At 44.5% G+C, this 24,037-nt stretch overlaps 1 protein-coding gene across 1 annotated transcript in view; it reads left to right on the top strand.

Annotated features, from left to right (window-relative positions):
- Nucleotides 1-9,325, top strand: part of kcnc4 (potassium voltage-gated channel, Shaw-related subfamily, member 4) — a 29,123-nt gene extending 19,798 nt beyond the window's left edge. Inside the window, exons 2-4 of the mRNA XM_031286763.2 lie at nucleotides 1,667-2,603; nucleotides 3,448-3,624; nucleotides 7,325-9,325. Coding sequence (XP_031142623.1) covers nucleotides 1,667-2,603; nucleotides 3,448-3,624; nucleotides 7,325-7,392 — 1,182 coding nt within the window. The 3' untranslated portion in view covers nucleotides 7,393-9,325. The remainder of the gene's footprint in view (nucleotides 1-1,666; nucleotides 2,604-3,447; nucleotides 3,625-7,324) is intronic.
- The last annotated feature ends 14,712 nt before the right edge of the window (nucleotides 9,326-24,037 follow it).

Here is a 24,037-nt window from a genome sequence, read left to right as displayed (position 1 = left end):
CGGAGGGAGAAAACAGCTGAGTGCATGCAAAGCACATTTATTCAGCTGAAAGATTAGAAAGGTTTGAGATAAATTACAATTTGCCCAGGCTTTAGTAAACAATAAGACAGGAATGGATATGAGTTAGTACACAATGTTAACACAAACACAGACAGGCATGGCCATTGTGCTGAATTAGGTGGATGCCATGCAGCCACATTGTTCAATATACCTCCCATCAGTTGTAAAAGCGGTTCGACTCACTCACTATTTTGTTTGAATTTGTACTTTTAAGACAAATCATTTGTTTTACATTATATTGTATTTGTTTTAGAGGGAACACAGCAGTGTTTCACTCACTGAAACATGTTGGATAAACCTGACAACAGGGCAGGTAACTGTAAGTCTTTCATGACCCAGCTCATTGTCCAGAGTCTTATAACTTGCTGTTCTGTGTCGTCTCTTCACTTCCCTCTCTACTTGGGGTTGGAGACGACATGTGTTGTCACCAGATTAACCAAAAACCTCCTTTGTCGGAACAAAATCGAACCATGAGACTATTTTATGTGTGATATATATGAAACACAACTCGCACAGTAGCCCCATGGTTGATGTATATATAGCACATTTCAACAAGGTGCAACAAGTGCTTTACATAAAACATTAAAGAGCAGTGAATCAGAATCAGAATCAGCTTTATTGGCCAGGTTTGCGCAAACAAACACGGAATTTGACTCTGGTTAATCTTTGCACTAAGAGTACAACACTCACTTAACATATAAGAATAAAAACAGAAAGGACAGTGAGAATATAAAAAAAAAAGAAAAAAAAGTTAAAATAGCATTAAGTATACAGAATAACAATACAAAAGAATTTAGAACAATAAAAAAAAGAAATAACAATTGAAGAGAGGGAAAAAATAGTGCAATACCTGTATAGTCTGAGATTTAAGATTTAAATATAAATATAGTGCAAGGCAGTTCAGTGCAATGGTGAAATATTAATAACAACATTGTAATAATTAAAAAACAATAATAAATAATTAAAATCAATTAAAAAAAACATTTGTAAAAGAGAATATAATAGGAGGATAGGATGTCATGAGGAGGCACAGTGGAAGTGATGCTGTAAAGTAGATTATGTTTGATGTTTTTTGGGGTTTCCACTTGGGCCACATGGTTGGTATAAAATGACAGTATCAAATAATTGCCATTTTATGAGCTTAATTATCAATGACACTCTTTTTGGAATCATCACAATGAACTTGCATCCTTCCTTACTTAGATGTTGTCAAAGTATGTGTCTTATCATATGTCTTTGTGCCTGACTTAAAGTGTTCTCATATCAGTGTGTTCATTATTTGAGTTACTGCTTACTGTCAATCACCTGACACTCACTGACGCCGCCAGAAAATGAACCATCAACACATATGCTGCTTTACAGACTTGATTGGCACATCCATGTCTTTTTATTGGTGATACGGTACAGTTTGATAAAAAGAAGTCTTGTATAATTACACATGGCATGAATTAAAGAATAGTTTCCCGGAGGCATACGCCATGCAGGCAATGGTTTTAATGGAAGCACAAAACAATACTTGATATAATAAACACAGTATTGATTTCTTATGAATTTGTGGGATGGCATAAAAATTGTGTTGATTAATTGTTTCATCTGTCTCGTCCAGGGAGTGGCGTTTGCTTCTCTATTTTTCATCCTGGTGTCCATCACCACCTTCTGTCTGGAGACCCATGAAGCCTTCAATGAACTGCAGAACCGGACGGAGCAGGTTGTCGTGGGCAACGTCACAAACAATGTGCAGAGGCAGGAGATGGTGACCAGGCCCATCCTCACCGTGGTGGAGGGCGTCTGTGTGGTCTGGTTTACATTTGAATTCTTGGTGCGTATCGTCTGCTGCCCAAACAAGGTGGTCTTCATCAAGAACACGCTCAACATCATTGACTTTGTGGCCATTCTGCCATTCTACCTGGAGATGGGCCTGAAGGGTCTGTCATCCAAAGCTGCCAGCGACGTGCTGGGCTTCCTCCGTGTGGTGCGGTTTGTTCGGATCCTCCGAATCTTCAAGCTGACACGACACTTTGTAGGCCTACGTGTGCTGGGCCACACACTGCGGGCCAGTGTCAATGAATTCCTCCTCCTCATCATCTTCTTGGCACTGGGTGTACTCATCTTTGCCACCATGATATACTACGCTGAGCGCATCGGAGCCAGTCCCAGCGACCCCACAGGCTCCAACCACACACACTTCAAGAACATCCCGATCAGCTTCTGGTGGGCCGTGGTCACCATGACGACACTGGGCTATGGAGACATGTACCCAAAGACTTGGCTGGGCATGATGGTGGGGGCGCTGTGTGCGCTGGCCGGGGTGTTGACCATCGCCATGCCGGTCCCCGTCATCGTCAATAACTTTGGGATGTACTACTCGCTGGCTATGGCCAAACAGAAGCTGCCGAGAAAGAAGAAGAAGCACAACCCTAACCCAGACGCTCCGACTGACTCAGCCTCGTTTGGGAAGTCGGAAACAAACTCACACAGAGACAGCACTCAGAGCGACACGTGTCCGCTGGCTGCTGAGGAGAGCGTCAGCAGGAACCACTCAGGTCAGGTCACAATGCAATGTTAAAGGGTCACTTCACCCAAAGTACAGAAGAAACATTTTCTCACTTACCTATTGGGGGATAGCCATGCAGATAGTTTTGGTTTTATATGCTCAAGTTTTAATTCTCAGCTTTTCTGATGCCAAACCAATACAAAGAATATGATATTTGTGGTGCTCACATTATTGAAAAAATACCTTTTAATTTAAACAATTATGTCTCCATTACCACAGTGTTACTAACAAAAATCTACAGACCTCATTGTGAACAGCTTTCTACCACATAAATATTCTCTTTAAAGTGTTTTCTGTGGATTATCCAGAGTAATGGGGACATTGTTGCTGGTAAGAGATGTTTTCATTTTTAAATAATTATTTAAAAATCCATATTTCAGTGTTGTTAGCAGCACAGATACAATTTCAATCACCAAAACTATCTGCATGACTAAATACCTAGTTACTATTACTTTGTAATTTGGGTGAAGTGACCTAATAAAGCTAATGTTACTGATTATTGCATTTATAAATTAGGTTTTTCTTTTTGTTAATCCTGTTTGTTTAATACATTATACATTTTTTAGCCTAATAGTAACATAGCAGCCACTGTATTTCTAGTCTTATAGTTCCTGAGGCTTTTCAGAGTTAGTCTGACAGATGAGCCACGCTTAGTCATATTTACAGTATTACACTGGGATGAAATTACTCCTTATTAGAACATCTCAGACAAATTGAATTTCATCACAGAAAAATTCAGATTTTATGCAATATACCAAAGGTCTGGGCCCTCGGGGGAGTCTCAGTAAAAGCTTTGGCATTTACGTCGCCATGTGTTTTTGTCTTCCTGTCAGACTCCAAACAGAATGGGGATGCAAATGTGGCCCTTTCAGAGGAGGAAGGCTGCAGCCTGACCCAGCCGCTGTCCCCCAGTGAAAAGTGGTCCCTGCGGTGCTCCAGAGGACGAGACAAGACGAATAAGGAGGCCACCTGCTTCCTCCTAACCTCTGGAGACCCCAACGTCCATACTGGTAAGTTACATACATATCAGTACACACCTGAATATACACATTTACTGTTTGTAGCGTTGCACATTGTACTGCTTGCTTTTTATCTGTACTTTGGTTTTAATTCACTTCTCTGAGAAAATTCAAATTTGGTTCTGTTGGTATGATGTCAGGTGTTTCCTCCGCTGGTGCTCTCTGGGAATTGAACAGTGTATTCAAGAATATTCTGATTTTTTTCAGGTTTAAGCCATATATACAATTAGTTACTGACACTTATTACATGTACTTAAAGGGATAGATTGACTTTTTGGGAAGTCAGCTTTGTTTTTTTTGCAAAGTTGGATGAGAAGCTTGATACCACTCTCAGTGGTCTGTTCTCTAAACATCAAGCTATAGCCAGGGCAAGGTTAGCTTAGCTTAGACTTGAAGCAGGAAGAAACAGCTAGCCTGACTCTTTCCAAAGGTAAAATAAATCTACCTACCTCTAAAGTTAACTAATTAACATGTTATGTCTACAAAAAAAGGAAGTGCTTTTTGGGGGGGTTATTAATGTATGATTTCCTGGCCAGGGGCACATAACTCTCTGTAAAACCACAACGTGTAGTTTTTACACTTTGGTACCAAACAACCTTGTGTAATATGTAAGAAAAGCCCTGTATACTTAAAGCTTTAGTGCGTAACTTTTTTTATATTAATAAACATCCGTTACATTCAAGCCATTGCCAAATGAGTTGAGCTTCAGCTTCACAAAACACTCTCTGTATTTCTCAGCATGGCTGTGTTTAGAAATTGTTGTCGTCCGGCGACTTTTGCGTGCAGAAACTCGAGTGAAGATGATCACCTCTTCTGAAGAGTCCGTCATGTTTTTTTAATCCTCCGTGTTCTCTTTGGCTACTAGCAACTGCGTGGAGGAGGGGTGGGGGTGCGTGCGCGATTACGGAAGGCTTGTGTCATGTGGATGCAACAACACAGAAGGCAACAGAAACTACCCACTATAGCTTTAAGTACATTCTTTCAAGTATAAGTGTTTGTAATGCAAGTTGGATTCAATCAGTCATCTTGCAGACATCCAAGTTGCTTCTCAGATGTGACCTTATACAGTCTATGACGATTACTTAAATTAGACATTGTTCAAATGTACCAATATTCTGTAATTTTGACAATTGAAAGAGCCGTCTGTAATAGGTAACAAGCTCCTTTTAAGTCCCTCAATTGACTTCTGCTGTCAGCCTGCCATCTTTCTCAGCTTGAATGGCCGCTGGATCTCATCAGCTTCCCAAAGTACCCAAAAGCCCCTTCTAAGAAGAAGCTCTATATTTGGCAGTCGTGGTTTCATTCCCGACATCCTGAGTAGACATCACATCCAGTCAACATCCTGACTCTCGTCTGCAAACAGTCCACCGACAGCAAAGGTGTTTTCCTGCAAAACTGCACTTTACAGAGATGCATTTTTCTACCAAAGCTCATTAGCACATCACTGTCAAAGAAAAAACAACACATAAATGTGGCACTTACTGTAGCTTGGCTGCTATGAAATTATATACTCATCCCTTTTCTTGACAGTCCATTACAAGGAAATTGTATTTGAATGTTTGTTGAAGCCTTGTCAATACCTGAATGTGTTGAGTGTTGTAAATTGGTGTCGGTTAATAGCATGTTGTTACACAAAAAACACAGCCTCAGTTAAATCTGTCAGATAAATGAGAAGAAGGGAAGTTTGTGGACATGTTGTGGTGCTCAGTGGAGGAAATCATCTGTCAATATGCCATTTACAGCCTCACATTCACAGTGGAAAGGACATAAACACAGAGAAACACAAATCGCCACCAGCCTGCTTTCACTCTGACTTCTCTAATAATACACTAAATTATCTGGTCAGCTTATGAAATTGCCAAGCGAGCTTCTTCTGATCACAGAGACAAAAACAATGGGAGGCTGAGAAAAGCCAGAACACCTCAAAATTAATCAGAGAGAGAGAGAGAGAGAGAGAAAGAGAGAGAGAAAGAGAGAGAGAGAAAGAGAGAGAGAGAGAGAGAGAGAGAGAGAGAGAGAGAGAGAGAGAGAGAGAGAGAGTAATTCAAGAGTAATTCAATTCTGAGCCCTGTGTCTGGTGAGTATGTGGATAATGACATCCCAGTTACAACAGAGAATTTCACACATACACAACACATCTTAGTACACATTACCTGCAAAAAGGGTTCAAGTGGACTTTCACTGTTTCCTAACAGTGTTGAAAACTGTTGCAGCAGAGTTCAAAATCAAAAACTCAATGTTTCAGAGTTCAAAATCAAAAACTTGTTGTTTGTGTCCAACATGCAAAAGGCTTCTTTTGTGTTTGCAGCCATTTTGAGCTGGTTAGATGGAGATAGATTATGACACAGTGGCTCTGCTCTTCAGAGCTATGCCCATCGGGGATGGTGTTAGGTTAATTCCAGGGTTACAGGATATAAGGTATAGATTATATTTCACCAGAGCAGTATGGCAGGAAGTAGAGAGAAGAACAGATGGATGCAGCAGGTGTGAAGATGCTTAGATGGTTATCAGTGACAGGAAATGGTTGCCCGTCCTGCAGTGGGAACAAAATATTGGTGGATTCGAAGTGATTGCAGTTGTCACAAGGATTTTGATACAGTGTTAGGCCTCAGTGTCAAAATGTATACATGCAAACACTGTCCTGGTGGAAAGCACTTTACCTCAGCAATGTGACAACCGCCAGCTAGTTTCCTTGCGATAAGTGCAGAATGGTGTGGCAAACTGTTCAAGTACTGCTAAAAGGAACAGTAGGTGTTATATACATCCATGGGGTATACAGACAAGCAGAGAAAAGGCTTCTGAGCTCGAATGAGCCTCCATATTCCCAAGTGGCTCCTCTGGATGATTGCTACTAATAGGTTTCCATTAAAAATATGGGTGGTCATAGCAAAAAACCTCCTGCTGGAGCAGCGGTGGTTAGAGAGTGAGGGAGCGCTGTAAGTGAGGACAAAGTTATTTTCTGATTGTTTGATGGCGGTTACGTTCTAAAGCACAAATGAAAACACACACCTCCGCGGTTAGGGACCGCATTGTTGGATTATGAGTGAATGCAGAGCATTTTGTCTGTTCCTCTGTGTGTGTGTGTGTGTGTGTGTGTGTGTGTGTGGGGGGGGGGGGGGGGAAAACAGACACACTGGCAAAAGAACGGGCTGCACACCCTGCACGCTGTTATCAGCTGGGGGTTACACACCCATGGCTCCCAAAGGCTCTTTGCTGACGCCCATAAACGTCCTGCCAGAAAAAATAAGAAAAGAGAACTACAGGCAGAGGGCAGGAACTCTATTGATACAGACACAGTAGATACAGTAGTAAAATCCTGCATATTATACCTGCAAACAGGAAATTATAAACAGTAATTTTCATAATTGATTAATCAAAGTCATTAAGTCATTTATCAAGCAAAAATGTCAGACAGTCTCTGATCCTCAAATGTTAGTATTTTACATAAATTTAATTTCTTTGGGTTTAGAACTGTTGGTCAGACAAAACAAGCATTAATAATGAAAATAGTTATTAGTTTACAGTGACGGGTTCACAGCCTGAACGGGGTCAGCTTTTATACAGCTGAGATATTTCAATACACTATGTCAAAAACTATTATACTCCAGGTGCATTTCCTAGGTCTTTTTTTATGCTCATATCATAAGTCACCGTGTTTCATTGTATTTCTGTCCTTTGTGTTTCCTAACAGAGAGCTGTAAAGACATCCTTGCTGACACTGGAAACTACGCTCAGCCGGAGGTCACCACGCTGACCTGATGCTGATTGGCTACGGAAAGGAGAAAGATCATGAACTCTCGGTGGAGTACATGCTGTGCAGAGCTTCTTTTTCGTCCTGAATAAACTGCAGTGCAAGATTATTTTTTTTTATGTAATACATCCAAAAGCCTGTAGTAGAAAATCAGTTGTGTAGAAGATTTAGCATATGTACACTCATTTACATGTTACAAGCATTTTGCATGTGATGCATGATCATTGTACAATTGTATAATGTATACCATTAGTATGTTTATCATTTAGTGAACATGTCATAGCCTGTCTTAAAGGCCCTGAAAAGGCTTCTTGTTGTGGCCAAAGGGGTCCTACATGAACACAATTTTCTGTGATTATTGGAACAGTTTTGGTTATTTCACATCACAGATTTCTGTTTCTTTTTTTCCTCTGTGCTTTTCTTGCGGGTTTGAAGTGGGCAGGGCTCAGTTGGAAAAAAGTGACGTAATGTACTTCTGTGCACCAAACAGGATTTAGAAACATTTGAATCTGATGAGAGTTGGTGGGTTGTTTGGTCACTGTCAGACACACTGATCAAATCACACCCACACAATTCTGATGTAGCAGATTAGCTGGGTTTTTGGGTCGTAAACCCTTAATAATATTACTATATTGGTTATTGGTCAACTTTGACTGTTACTTACTTAGACATGAATATTTAATGTTATAGAGGAATACTTTTCATTGGTTTTAATCTGAAGTGAGTATGTTGTAACCATATGGCAACATTGTTTGCTAATGAGATGTTGCATTATGTGCAGAAATAATCAGTTTTTGGGACAAAGAAAACAAAACAAAAAAAATCATCGTCAATTGGATTAATGTCTTTAATCCATAAATGTTGTTAACTGTCGAGTAAGAACACCCAAAAACTTGTTAATATGGGTTTGTACAGCAAAACTGTTACTGTGAACTAGGATTAGAAAACATACCCAGAATTCTTTGTTGATCATCCGGTCTTTGCCTTCTGTCGTGCCACTGCTTTTTAACACTGACCACAGGGACAACATGCAGATATTTTGTCGAGACACAACATGGTATGAATGCTGCTCAGGCAACACATTGTTTTTAAATCCTTGTACAATAAGAGAGTTTAACAAAAGAAAAAATCAATGGGGCAGTATTGACTGTCTATTACATTAGCTGTATACAATTGATGCATCACTGCTGGTTGAGTCAGGACCAAATGTTGACTATTAGATTACATAGTAGATTTTTAGTGCCATCATTAGTATAAAAAAATAGATACTGTTTATGCCATCAGTTTCACTTGTGCCTCATGTTGAGTAATGGAGCTTAAGTGTATGCGGTAATGTAATTAGATTTGTTCCTTAACACTTCTGGTTGTGTCGGATTTGTAGAAACCCTGTTACATGTTTCCACGGAGAAGCAGGAGGAGTGTGGTTTCTTTCACTTGTGACTTATATTATATTCCTCATGGTCTACCATAGTGGCCTTATGTTTAATAAACAATGGGAAAGTTCATTTCATCTTCATTACACTCCAGCTCCGTTTCTATGCTGACCCAGAGGTCTGTAATTATGTACAGTTGTATGTAGCACAATAGAATATTCTGGATCATTCCTTTTATCAACTATTTTATCTTCTGTGTATATGACATGCTTATGCACCATGAAATAGCTGTTAACTAATAATGAAAGATTATTATTTTGATCATTCACTTTTTTTAGCCTAATTTCCTGTTTTCCCTGTTGTATATACTTGAATGTGATGAGAAGCACACAGCACATCAGTTTCATATCTAGCCATTATGGATTGTATAGGACTGTGATGGAATTCAGGTGTCAACTGTCAGGTGTGTGTGTGTGTGTGTGTGTGAGTGCGTGAGTGAGAGAGAGTGTGTGAGCGTAGGCATGTGTTTCTATGCAGAAATAGAAATAAAATCCATTTTCCCTCCTGGTGTTGAAAATAAACTCCTATTTATTTATTTTCATTCACAGCTTGCATCATGGAATCTGTTTGCGGCTGTATATCTCTGCTGCTGCTGTGTCACCTACTGTATGGCTATTTATAGTGGTGACAGAAGTGGAGTATGGTGGTTGATCTTGTGCTGGCTCAAAGTGGTGTAACGGCAGTCACAGCCGTGCCTCCTGCTCTCCTGTGCCTCCATGATTATGTACCGAAGATGTAGATGGCATACAGAACACATCACCATGGAGATTTGGGATGACGGGCAACACTTAATACTGCTCTGCTGCCTCCGTCTCCCCTCTTTCACACGCAAAGAAACACCACTCTCTCTCACACACACGCAAACATACTGTACTCACCTCAGCTCAGCGTTATCATTACTGTTGTTGCTCATGAGGAACCTATTGATGTTCAGGGATGTATTGTGCAGTGCACTGTGGCGATGAAGGGAGAGGGGCAATATGTCATAGGTGAGTCTAAGCCATCAAGCATGAATAAATCTGAAAGCAGACACCATGTTACCTGGAAAATAGATATCAATATGTCCAATTAAACAACAAGAAGTCTGATTTATTGAGGGTTACATGTGGGGTCCCACAAGGATCAGTGCTAGGTCCAAAATTGTTTATATTGTACATAAATGACATTTGTAATGTGTCTAAAATATTAAATTTGGTTTTGTTTGCTGATGACACAAACTTGTTTTGTTCTGGCAAAAACATTGAGCAGCTTTTGGATACAGTGGAAACTGAACTAGAAACTCTTTAAAACGATGGTTTAATCTTAACAAGTTGTCACTGAACATAAATAAAACTAAATACTTAATATTTGGATCGGAAATTCAAGAATTTCAGACATATTATGTTAGATAATATTGAAATAGAAAGAGTATATGAGAACAGATTTCTGGGAGTTGTCATAGATCAAAAAATATGCTGGAAACCACATGTTAATCATATTAAAATCAAAATATCAAAGTCCATAGCAATTCTGAACAAAACCAAAGATGTTCTTAACTTTTATTATATCAATCTCTCATATTGCCATATGTAAATGGTGTGGAAGTTTGGGGTAAAACATATAAAACAATCACAAATCCAATTTTCTTACTTCAAAAGAGAATCAGAATCATAAATGGGGCTAATTATCCACAACCGAATTATCGTGAACCGACAAATCAGTTATTTATAAACTTACAGGTACTTAAATTTAGTGAACTTGTAGACCTTACAATAGCATCACTAATGTACAAAGTATATAATAGCATGTTGCCAGGCTGTATCCAGAGGCTGGTTCAAATAAGAGAATGTCAATATGAACTGACTTTGTATTTTCACTAAACCAAAGAGCAGAACAAATGTAAAACAAAGATGTGTTTCGGTGTATGGAGTTAAACTGTGGAATGAATTAGAAATTGACATGAAAATGTGTAACACAACCAACCGATTAAAAAAATTATTTAAACATAAACTGATTAACAAATATAAAACAGAAGTGTGAATACCAGAAGGTACACAAAACGTATGGAATTTTTTTGTGTTGTACTGGGTTATATAGTGTATACTTAGTTTCTGTAATTTTCATCTTCATAGACAGCGTAATGCGTTGTTCTAAACTGGTATTGCTAACAATAGCTAACCTGGCTAGAGCTAATGAAAACAATGAAAATCCGACTTGTAAATGGAACGCATTCAACTCGGGTGTGACGTCATTCCCAGCTTCGGCTTCCAAGTCCCGAGGTAAATGGAATGCACGATAAGGTCCCATGGTGGTCCACCGGAAGGGGAGGGACTTTGCCTCTCTATCAAGTATTCGCTTCTCTCTTTCTTTCTTTTTTAACTGTCAATATCTTACTACATGGCTGGCCTGCCTCACGATTAAATTCGCCACATAACGTTAACTAGAGTATGTTAGCTGTATGGTTAGTCGATTCTTCTTAGCAAGTTAACGTTAACGTTACATTAGGTTACATTACTTGTAGCTATTTATTAGAATTAAATTACATAATGTGAATAAACATGGATAAACCTAACGTGAATAAAACTTTATTTACATTAACTTCATAATATAATAATACATTATTTCTGCCTGAGTCTTGTCAGATAGATTTTAATCTAATACTCATTTTGGACTTTATTCTTTCGTTAGTAGAAAGTATTCGAGTACTCTATAATAATTTATGAGTACGCAAATGTGGAAATTACTTAAAATGCCCATCCCTTCTTTGCATGAAAACAACAACAGAAATTCCCTGCTTACTTTTTCCCCAAGATAGCTCCTATTTCGTCTCTGAACAAATAATAAGGTAGGCTACTATAGAGATCTGGGTGCCCACAGAGAGCTTTAATTTGTTCTTTCATTTCTGATTCAATGTCAGGAAATCAGGAGAATCTAAACACTGATAGGCTTTTGAGACACAACGTCACATGAATTTCTCGCTCGAGTTGAAATATTTGGCCTCATTCGCATCGGGCAATTTTTGTTGGTCTTTGCAATGACTTTGAATTTAATCGTGTCGGCGAATTTGCACGAAACAAGGGTGGTGTCAACGCGCCATTAGACACATCTATGAAAGATGTTGCACTTAGGTATACAGTGGATGTTGGGTGACGATTGATGAATGAATGAAAGTATTTTACAGCTGTTGACAAACTGCCTTTAAATGTTTTAATTTTTGCTTTATTGTTATTTGAATGCCATGGTCATACATCACAGGTATCATTATTACCTGGTTTTAACAACTGTAGATAACGATAGTTACGTTATTGTAACTCCAGATTCTATGAGTATAGGCGTAGCCCTCTAAGCCACGCTATTGGGTTTATCCCTTCGCGCATGCGCAGTCGTGAAGATTTTCTTTCCCGCCCTTGCGTACCGCTCGGGCTTCAACTACGTCCGCAAATACTGTATATAAACAAAGCGGACCCATTGCTCTGCTCCCAACATAAGCTTTTTCTTCAGCTAATGTAACCGGAGCAGGTGGCCCAAATCTTAGAGGGCTACGCCTATACTTATAGAATCTGGAGTTACAATAACGTAACTATCGGTCTATTTCATATAGGCTTCGCCCTCTAAGCCACGCTATTGGGTTAGGGCGAAGCTGATGTAGTCAATGCCACCTGCGACCCAGAGCCCACAAGTGGAACATAGACTAAACTTTTTTTTCCTCTCTGTCTCTCTCTCATGCACTGACAGGGGACTGTATCAGATAAGCCGTTATCTTGATAGCGGAGCCTGCCATGGTAATGACTCGGCCTTGCTGGCTGTAAGCCCAAGCTGTGAGTGCAGTCATGCATGATTGGTGAGGGTAGTACATGATTGATAATTATGGGACGCCCGTGTTCCTCCCAGCCACCCAGAGTGTGTGTGGGGGGAGGCAGTAGCCTACACATGCAGCGGCACATATCATGATTGTAGGCGTGCATGGTAGTGAGAGAGGATGTATCAGGATCGGTAATAACGAGGACACGGCGTTACACCCAGCACTCAATGCAGGCGGGGTGAGGAAGCAGGAAAACACACATGCATGGCGCATAATCCGTGATTGTAGGCGTGCATGATAGTGACAAAATATATATACATGTATATAATATATAGGCTTAGGCATGTATATATATATATATATATATATATATATATATATATATATATATATATACGTGCACATATATGTGGGACACCGCTCTCCTCCCGGCACCCGGCAGCAGACAGAACACACTTGTTCCTGGTGGAACAAGATGGCGCCGCAGAATGGCGACGCGGTGTGTTGGAGCGCTCTGTTTTGTTTTGTGTTTTAACTTTGTTTCTTGGTACGGTACCCGTATCTCATTCACAAGTGAAGAGCTCGTGAACTTCAGGGGAACAACACCATCAGACTTATTTCCCACTTTTCTTCTCCCTTCACTGGAAATTTTGGACATTCTGGTCAAAGGTGCGCTCACCTTTGCTCACGCAGCGAAACGCCGGAGGGGAGGGCCGGTGCGCTGGTGCGTCTCCGCCAGCGAGGATCATGCACACCGTTACCTGGAATATTCCTCTCTAACGTGCGCTCTCTGCCCAACAAAGTGGAGGAATTACAACTGCTGTTGGGGGGAAACAGGGACTTTTCTTCATCTGCTGTTTTGTGCTTCACGGAGACGTGGCTCTGTGGACTAATACCGGACTCTGCGCTGCAGCTGGCAGGCTTCCAGCTTTTCAGAGCGGACAGAGACACGGACCTCTCCGGCAAAACTAAAGGTGGAGGAATCTGTTTCTACATCAACAGCGGTTGGTGCAACGACGTGACAGTGATCCAGCAGCATTGTTCTCCTGACCTGGAGTATTTCATCATAAACTGTAAGCCTTTTTATTCACCCCGTGAGTTCCATTCATTCATTCTGGTCGGTGTTTACATCTCACCGCAGACCAACGTGCAGGACGCGCAGCGCATGCTTGCCGACCAGATACTGTGTGTGGAGCGGACCAACCCGGACTCCCTAGTTATTGTCCTTGGTGACTTTAATAAAGGGAACCTCACTCATGAACTCCCTAAATATAGACAACATATTAAATGCCCGACCAGAGAGGAGAACATTCTGGATCACTGTTACACCACAGTCAGGGATGCTTATCACGCCGTCCCCCGTGCTGCACTGGGACACTCGTCTGCGTCACGTCATGGTCCACCTGATCCCCGCCTACAGGCAGAAACTAAAGCTCTGCAAACCTGTAGCGAGGACATCAAGGAAGTGGACCAGTGAGGCTGTGGAGGATCTCCAGTCGTGTTTGGATTGTACTGACTGGGATGTGTTCAGGACTGCTACCAACAGTCTGGATGAGTACACAGAGGCTGTGACATCATACATCAGCTTCTGTGAGGACTGCTGTGTTCCATCAAGCACCAGGGTGAGTTACAACAATGACAAACCCTGGTTCACAGCCAAACTCAGAAGGTTAAGGCTGGCTAAGGAAGACTCGTTCAGGAGTGGGGACAAAGACAGATTTAAAGAGTCAAAGTACAAATTTAGCAAGGCAGTGAAGGAGGCTAAACATCGGTACTCTGAGAAGCTCCAACGCCAGTTCTCAGCTAATGACTCTGCGACTGTCTGGAAAGGACTTAGGCAGATCACCAACTACAAGCATAAAATCCCCCACTCCTTCAATGACCGACACCTAGCCAACGACCTGAACGAGTTCTACTGTCGATTTGAAAGACAAAAGGACAGTCCTGACACTATCCCCCACGACACCTCCCTACAGCTACAGCCACTGTGCATCACCTCCACCTCGCCCACCTCAGCAGGGTCCTGGGCCCCCCCACCAATGCCCTCCTTAAAGGTCCCCTCCACCTCCACCCCCCCTCCCACCTCAGTGACGACCCTCTCCATTCACGAGAGGGACGTCAACAGACTCTTTAGGAGACAGAATCCCAGGAAAGCTGCTGGACCGGATGCTGTCTCCCCATCCAGCTTGAAGCACTGCGCTGACCAGCTGTCTCCAGTGTTCACAGACATTTTTAACACCTCACTGGAGACATGTCACGTGCCAGCCTGCTTCAAGACCTCAACCATAATCCCTGTCCCCAAGAAGCCAAGGACCACAGGACTTAATGACTTCAGACCCGTCGCCCTGACCTCTGTGGTTATGAAGTCCTTTGAGCGCCTTGTGCTTTCACACCTCAAAGCCATCACCGACCCCCTCCTGGACCCCCTGCAGTTTGCCTACAGAGCCAATAGGTCTGTAGATGATGCAGTCAATTTGGCCCTCCACTACATCCTCCGGCACCTGGACTCCGCAGGAACCTACGCCAGGATCCTGTTTGTGGACTTCAGCTCTGCCTTCAATACCATCATCCCGGCTCTGCTTCAGGAGAAACTCTCCCAGCTTGGTGTGCCTGACTCCACCTGCAGGTGGATCACTGACTTCCTGTCTGACAGGAAGCAGCATGTGAAGCTGGGGAAACACGTCTCCGACTCACAGACCATCAGCACCAGATCCCCCCAGGGCTGCGTTCTTTCTCCTCTGCTCTTCTCCCTGTACACCAACAGCTGCACCTCCGGTCACCAGTCCGTCAAGCTTCTGAAGTTTGCGGACGACACCTCCCTCATCGGACTCATCTCTGATGGAGACGAGTTCGCCTACAGGTGGGAGGCTGACCACCTGGTGACCTGATGCAAGTAAAACAACCTAGAGCTCAATGCTCTAAAGACAGTGGAGATGGTTGTGGACTTCAGAAAGAACCCAGCCCCACCTGCCCCCATCACCCTCTGTGGCTCCACAATCGACACTGTGGAGTCTTTCCGCTTCATGGGAACTACCATCTCCCAGGACCTCAAGTGGGAGCTGAACATCAGCTCCCTAGTCAAGAAAGCACAACAGAGGGTGTACTTCCTGCGGCAGCTGAAGAAATTCAACCTGCCAAAGACAATGATGGTGCACTTCTACACAGCCATCATTGAGTCCATCCTCACATCCTCCATCACCATCTGGTACGCTGCTGCCACTGCCAAGGACAAGGGCAGGCTGCAGCGTGTCATTCGGTCAGCTGAGAAGGTGATTGGCTGCAATCTGCCGCCGCTCCAGGACCTATACGCCACCAGGACTCTGAAGCGTGCTGGAAAGATTGTGGCTGACCCCTCCCACCCCGGACACAAGCTCTTTGAGTCACTCCCCTCTGGCAGGAGGCTGAGGTCCATCAGGACCAAAACCTCACGCCACATAAACAGTTTTTTCCCCTCCGCCACTAGCCTTCTAAACAAGGCCCGGAATCCACCCTGACTCTCTCCACACCCCACCTCTGGCTCCTCATGCCACTGTACCTACTCTGCTGTAGCGTCCCTTTTCACTACTGTTTAACTTATTTTACTATTTATTTAAATTTATTTTATCGTTATTAATACGTACTGTGTGTATATGTTTATACTTATATTGTTTATATCTTTTTATCCTTCTTATATTTGTATGTGTGACATGCTCCAACAACACCATGACAAATTCCTCGTATGTGCAACGTACTTGGCAAGGAGAAGCGCCGTTTTTTGAGACAGAAACCTGAGAGGGGCTTGTGCCAAGGGCTCGAAAGGAGGCTTCCCCAGAGCTCGAAGCACCAGGGCCAGAACCCATTGGGGAGTGAGAGAGCGCACGGCGGGTTTCTGTCGTCTGACCCTTTTCAAAAAACGCTTTACTAGGGGATGCGCAAAAACCGTCCTCTCTCCATAGCCTTTGTGGCAGGATGAAATGGCTGCTGCGTAGGCTTTGACTGTGGACGGAGCCAAGTCGTTATCCACCAATGTTTGGAGATAAGTCAACACGAGAGGCAGGGGACACGATATGGGGTCTGTTTCCCTTTCCGTGCACCAGTGCTGGAAAGCGGACCAACGCGCCGCGTAACATGCTGTGTGGAGGGGGCTCTCGCGCTCTGAATAGTGCGCACCACGGCAGGAGGCAAGCCTAACCTCTGCAAGCGTTCCCGCTCAGCAGCCAGCCCCACAGTCACTGGTTATCACTGGGGGGGTGAGATATCGCGCCATCGTCCATCTCTGACATGGCGTCCTCGCGCCACGGCAATTGCCAGGGGGGACCCGCCAGCAGCTGAACCAGCGTCGGGAACCAGGATGCGCTCGTGCGCTCCGGTGCCACCAAGATGACCGACAGATTCTCCTCCTGGATGCGTTCCAGGAGACGAGGAATCAGAGGGACAGAGGGAAAAGCGTATAGGAGGGTTCTGGGCCAGGGGTGGTGGGAAAAAGCGTCCACGCCGAGGGGTGGATTGTCCCGTGTGCTCAAGGAAAAACCACAGAGCGCACTGTGTGTTTTCTCGTGAGGCGAACAGATCCACCTTCGCTTCCCGAACCTGCGCCACAGCTTCTGAACGATAGTGGGATTCAATTTCCACTCGTTGTGAGAGGGCCCTCCCCTCGACGTTAGGTCTGCCGCCCGGTTTAGCATCCCGGGGATGTAAACAGCCTTGAGGGACAGCAGGTGACTGAGTGCCCACAGCAGAAGGCTCCTGGCTATTTCTAATAGCCGGGCTGAGCGTACACCGCCTTCGCGATTTATGAACGCTGCTGCTGTAACATTGTCTGTCTGTAGCCTACAACAACATGCCTCCCCGCTACCACTGGGGCGAAGTGCTTTAAAACCTTCAGCACCGTGGACAGCTCCAGGCAGTTTATGTGCCAGTAAGAGACGCATCCGTGCACACTGTCACATATGACGTCACCTTGCCCAGGGGAACCCCAGCTGACAAGGTCCGGGGGTTCCCCCAATATGACAGGTCTGACTGCAGAGAAGGAGGGATGGTCAGCATTCGCCCTTTTAGTCGTGGCATATGGGGTCGACGCGCTGGCGGAAGAACCACCTCTGGATTTTTCTCATGTGGAGAAGCCCCAGGGGGACCACCATGTAGCCCACGGGCATCATGCCCAGAAGGCGCATTATGGACAGCGCTGGCACCTTAGCGCGTGGTGGTGCGAGACAGGAGAGAGATCAGCGCGTCTCGCGCTGACAGCCTGGCTCTCATGACAATCGAGTTTATGTCCACGCCCAGATAAACTATCGATTGTGTGGGAACCAGTGAGCTTTTCTGCCAGTTTATGGCGAAGCCCAGCGTCTGCAGGTGCCGCAGAACTGCCACAGTGTGCAGCGCCGACTTATCCCGAGAGGGAGCCAGGATGAGCAAATCGTCCAGATAAAACAGGACTCTTGCAACGGCTGAAGTGCCGTCTCCATGCACTTGGAAAATGTGCGGGGGGCCAGTGAGTAACCGAACGGTAGTCGGTTGTACTGAAAATGGGCCCCTTGGAAAAGAAGCGCAGGAATCTCCTGTGTCTGGGAATGATTTGGATGTGAAAGTATGCGTCTTTCAGATCCACAGATGTAAATCATTCTTGGTGGCGCACACATTCCAACACATGTCTGATGGTCAGCATGTGGAATGGACGCTCTATGACAGTAGCTCCCCTAGCTCTGTCATCATGGCATCTGGCTCTGCCTGGGATGACACAGTTGTCATATAGCCCCGTGTGTATAGCCCCGTGTTATCAGCTTTGACATCCATGAGTCCATGTGTGTCAGCCTGATCCATGCTGCGCTGTGCTCTGAGAGCGGGCGCGCACATGTCTGTGTGTTTGTTTACGGACATGGTCAGCAAGGAGCGCAGAGCCCATTCCGCCGCTGGGCGAGACGTGAGATTGTGACGCTCAGCCCATGGAGGGCTCTGTCGAAAGGGCCGGTTACTGCCGTGAGAGGCGGGAGCGGTCACCGGGTCATTGTCTTCCTCGTCCCGCTGGCATGGCCGGGGGGAGAGGGATGACTGAGACGTTTCCCGTGCCCCAACGCCGCTGTTTGTTGGGTGGCTCGGGGGTGGGTTAGACCAGGTGGGGGCCGCCTTCATGGTCCTCCGGCTCCGAGAGGCCTGCCGGTCATGTGGAGCCGGCAGTCGCTGCGGAGGGGGGGCCAGGCGGAGGAGCGAAGCTCGAAGCCTGGGAAAACGCAGCCGCAGCAGAGGCTGTGGCGCGCTTCCTTTCATGGCGGTTGTCATGGCGACGGCGCTGCTGTGGAGGAGCCGCCTTCCAAGAGCCGAGCATTCGAAATCGTTCCGCTTGGTGCAAATGGGACGTGGCTGTCTGTAGGCGGGGCCCAAATCGTCCATCAGGAGCTATGGGGCCTTACAGAAGCTTGCGTCTGATGTCAGTGGGTAGCTGTGTCATGTGGAGCCAGATGTTTCGCTGGCTCCACAGTCTGCCACGCCATGACTCTGGACAACGCCACCGTGGACGCCGTGGTCAGGGTGAGGATCGCGGTCATAGCTTTGCCAATCTCCGTGGCTAGCTCCGGAGGAAGAGCTCCCGGAGTAGGCTAATGGCCATGGCGGAGACGGTGGAGGCTAGCAAAGCTATATTGTTCTGTGCTGCGAGACCCTGGGCCACACACTGGTGTGACCGGTCAGTGACCTGAGCACATACCTGATCCATGGGGCGAAGGAGGCGTAGGCTTCCGGTGGCCGAAAAATGTGGCCTTCGGAAGCAGGATGGACGCCAGGCTCTGCTCCAGAGGGGGGACCGAAGGAAGCCCGCTTCTGTGTCGCCTTGAACCCGGGTAAACGGAGCGTAGTGAAAGACGGGAGCCTTCAGTTTCCCGGGCTGGGAGAGCGCCTCTTCCACAAACGGCCGAAGCTCCGTGAAGCGCGGCCAGAGTGGGGCCCGTGAGGAGGGCGGCTCCTGAGCGTAAACATCCCCGCTCAAGAGGCCGCGAGCGGGGGCTGGAAGCTCAGCCGGGAGCGCTATGCCTCTCTGGTCTGCCGCCTTTTGATGATCTCCAGCATATCCAAAAAAAGAGGGTGGAGCCGCCTGAGGCAGAGGGGAAGACCGCCGGAGCGGTGCACTTGGCCATTTCGGAGATGGGGAGAGCCGCAATGGGAGGGCATCGAACCCCGTTTCGAGGTCCAGTTCTCCCAGGGGGGAGGAGGGACAGCCGGCGACGGAGGCGTTATCCAAGAGAATCGAGCCATCGGACTCATGCTCGTCGATAAAGCCTTCCTCCGGCAGATCCAGGGTGTTGACGGATTGCCGTCTGTCTGCCCAGCTGCCATCCCCTTCCCCGCTAGCCTGACACTCCAGAAAAGCTTCCGCCCGCCGATAAGCTCTTTAGATGGCAGGCGGATGCAGAACTGGCAAGAGGCATAAGCGGCGCCAAGGCAGGTCTCACAGCGGGGATGGAGGTCCGGCGGCAGGATGCAGCCAGTCCGGCAGGTGGGGCAGAAGTGAACACCGCTGGAAGTCGAGCTTGTCTTCATACTGCTAGCTTGAAGAAAAAGTGGGAGCAGAGAAACGGGTCCGCTCTGTTTATATACAGTATTTGCGGACGTAGTTGAAGCCCGAGCGGTACGCAAGGGCGGGAAAGAAAATCTTCACGACTGCGCATGCGCGAAGGGATAAACCCAATAGCGTAGCTTAGAGGGCGAAGCCTATACGAAATAGAACATACAATACAAATGATCTGGGGGAAATACCACCGTAACAGTCCTCTTTAAACTTGTGTACGTCTCTGTGCCCAGAGGGGATAATTGCCCAGCTGGTTCTTTTGATTTGGTTGAATGCTGTATTTTGATGACTCAATCAACACAAAGCAGCCATCATGCTAGTAGCTGATAGTTTTCCACACCTTGATAACTCCATTAGTGAAGCAGCACCTCCCGCTCAGGATTCCTGGAGGAGAGATGATTGACAGATGTGCGAGGCTGTGATTCATGAAACTAGATGAGCTCAGGCAGAAGAGGAAGAGTCGGAGCTGGAAGTCGAGAGAGAGAGAGAGAGAGAAGCTGTCGGCTTGTCCTCTCATCAGTGATTACCCCCTTTCATTGTTTCCCCTCATTCCTTTTTTTCCTCCTCTGTTGAAGGTTGTCATGACAATATTGAACACAGTTTCCATGGAGAAAGGCTGAGCCCGAGCCATTTCACCATTTCATTCATTGATGCGACACTGTGGAAAAGGGACCATCCTGACATCTTATCTTGTCTGGTGGAATAACAAACTTTCACTTATTTATGGCTTTATGAGGATGTAATTTAGACGATGGCCAATAATAGGCAATGTGGACTTTCCACTATATATAAGAGATAAATAGCTTCCATGTAATGTATAAAATATGTATCATTATTGGATTGTTGGGGCCTGAAAATGCCAGATATGTGCAAAGTAAGGTTTGAATCAATGTATTGAACTCACTTTGTGGACTTATAATTGAAAAAAAGACTGATTTTGGCTTTTACTTCTCTCTTCAACAACAGGTACAAAATCATCTTTTGAGGCAGAATTCAGCTACTTTAAAAATAAAGCCAAAGTTAAGCTACAATGATGCCACGTCAAAGCAATTTTGACCCTGTTTTAAAGTATTGACAGGCACATTTTGTAAGTCCAGCTCCACTAGCCTCTTAGAGATAGATGACACAATGTTGTTACTATGCAGATAGGGGTTTCGGGCTCTGTTTTATTTTTCCCTTTCTTCTGTCTAATTTCCGACTTAGAGCGTCATCCCCATTTGGAAAGCTAACCTCTATTACTCTTCAGAACATGAGTGGATGTGCAGCCACAGGAGCTCTTCACTGCCATCATTATGAGGAGCAGAAGAGTCTGTCATGTTGTTTCTGGTCTGAGCTCTCAACTCTTTATTAGGGATGTTTTATTCACACGTTTTTTACAGATTGGGTAGTCGAGTTCCAAAGTAATCGCACGGACAATAAATCTTTGTATGATGACTCAGATTATAAGTAAAACGGGAAATACTTCTATTACAGTAAAGCATAATTTAAACCCCACGTTTGTGTAGCTTGTCTATCAGTCACACACTCTTACACTCTGTCAGGCTCCAGACGCCAGGAGCCGACAGGGTGAGAAATGTAAGCAGTCATATACAGTGCCTGACAAAAGTCTTGTCGCTTATCTAAGTTGTAGGAACAACAAATAATAACTTGACTTGTAGTTGATCAATTGGAATCAGAAATGGTTTATATGAAAGGCAAAGGCTTCTGGATTATGCTTATTATACCAAAATAAAGTTTTGTATCATTCATTGAGTTTTATCATTGAATTAGGACAGAAAGGTCAGATTTGGCTTGGACAAAAGTCTTGTCGTGTCTTTATATGATTCAACCAATCACAGATTAGAGTTTCACCTGTGACAAATACTGTAATTAACACTTTCCTTGGTGTGTATAAAAAGAACTCCAGCACACGAGACCTTCATGTGAAGTGCAACCTGACCTCTCACAACATGCCAAAGATTCAACCACAGACCAAAGTGCTGATCATCAAGAGCCTGAAGACCAAGTCTGCTGCTGAGGTGGCAGACATCTTCAATGTATCCAAACGTCAAGTGGAAAGGATAAGAAAAAGATTTGAAGAAACTGGTGAAGTTCATGACAAGTCCAGGTCAGGCAGACCCCATAAGACAACTGTTCGAGAGGACCGTTTGTTGCTTCGACAGTCCAGGGCCAGCCCTTTTTCTGGGCTGGCCACCAGAAACCCCTGTATCTATAACAACAGTTTGTCGAATTCTCTCACGCAGTGGCCTCCATGGCCGAATTAGTGCTCACAAACCAGCATTAAACAGAAGACAACTAAAAAAGTGTGTTGCATTTGCAAAGGCCCACAGCTTGGTGAAAGGATGGACAGTGGAAAGTGGCAGAAGGTTGATTTTTCTGATGAATCATCCATTGAACTGCATTCCAATTGCTGCAAATACTGCAGAAGACCTGTTGGAACCCGCATGGACCCAAGATTCACCCAGAAAACAGTCAAGTTTGGTGGAGGAAAAATCATGGTTTGGGGTTACATGCAGTATGGGGGTGTGCGAGAGATCTGCAGAGTGGATGGCAACATCAACAGCCTGAAGTATCAACAAATTCTTGCTGCCCATTACATTCCAAACCACAAGAGAGGGCAAATTCTTCAGCAGGATGGCGCTCCTTGTCATACTTCAGCCTCCACATCAAAGTTCCTGAAAGCGAAGAAGGTCAAGGTGCTCCAGGATTGGCCAGCCCAGTCACCAGACATGAACATTATTGAGCATGTCTGGGGTAAGATAAAGGAGGAGGCTTGGAAGATGAAACCAACGAATCTTGATGAACTCTGGGAGTCCTGCAAGACTGCTTTCTTTGCTATTCCAGATGACTTCATCAATACGTTATTTGAGTCATTGCCGAGACGTATGGATGTAGTCCTCCAAGCTCATTTTCTTTTTTCCAAGGCACCATGACTTTACGTATGCTCTGATGTTATTGTAGCATGTTTGTGTATTCACAATAAAGTATAATTTCTACCGTACATTACTGTATTTTTGTATGCGACAAGACTTTTGTCCAAGCCAAATCTGACCTTTCTGTCCTAATTCAATGATAAAACTCAATGAATGATACAAACCTTTATTTTGGTATAATAAGCATTATCCAGAAGCCTTTGCCTTTCATATAAACCATTTCTGATTCCAATTGATCAACTACAAGTCAAGTTATTATTTGTTGTTCCTACAACTTAGATAAGCGACAAGACTTTTGTCAGGCACTGTATATATACAGAGAAAACAAAGTCAAACAGTAAAATTATCATTCAAATCATACATAATTTACAGGTCGACTTCCAGGTTTACCTTTGACCTACTGTGCACACAACAACAGTTTTCCTGTGCAATGAAAGATTGTTAATGATATTCACTTTCAGTGTATATATTATCTGGGTAACTTGTTGATTTGTTTACAACCTGTCTGACTGTCTGGTTGCTTGTGTTTCTTAATCTGTTTTTCATCTTCCTGAATCTGCAATGAACTTGGTGAGTTCACAAAAAATGTTATCGTAACCATTTGAAATTATGGTAAAAACTATGAAAATAAGAGCCAAGCTGTAATAAACCAGTATTATAATTTACGTAAACTAGAACTAAAATGTCCATTTGCAACTATAATGTAATCATGGCACCAAGTTTCAACATTTTCACAGCTGCTCACAGCTGTTTGGGCCAGAGTGCTTTCTGATCATGACTGTCTTAAAGTGAAAACACTGACTATAACAACAAAACCACAAATAATATGTGAAAACAATTCAACCCTGTGAGCGTGGATGGAGACTTAATGATCTGTGAAGAGCAGAATCATTATTTCTCAGTCAACTGTCCTAAAGGGACTTTCCCCTTGCCACAGAAGCATTATGTGTTCAGCACAAGGCCAGT

Source organism: Sander lucioperca, chromosome 12 (genome assembly GCF_008315115.2).
Source record: "Sander lucioperca isolate FBNREF2018 chromosome 12, SLUC_FBN_1.2, whole genome shotgun sequence".
Taxonomy (NCBI): domain Eukaryota; kingdom Metazoa; phylum Chordata; class Actinopteri; order Perciformes; family Percidae; genus Sander; species Sander lucioperca.
This window is presented reverse-complemented; position numbering and strand designations above follow the sequence as displayed.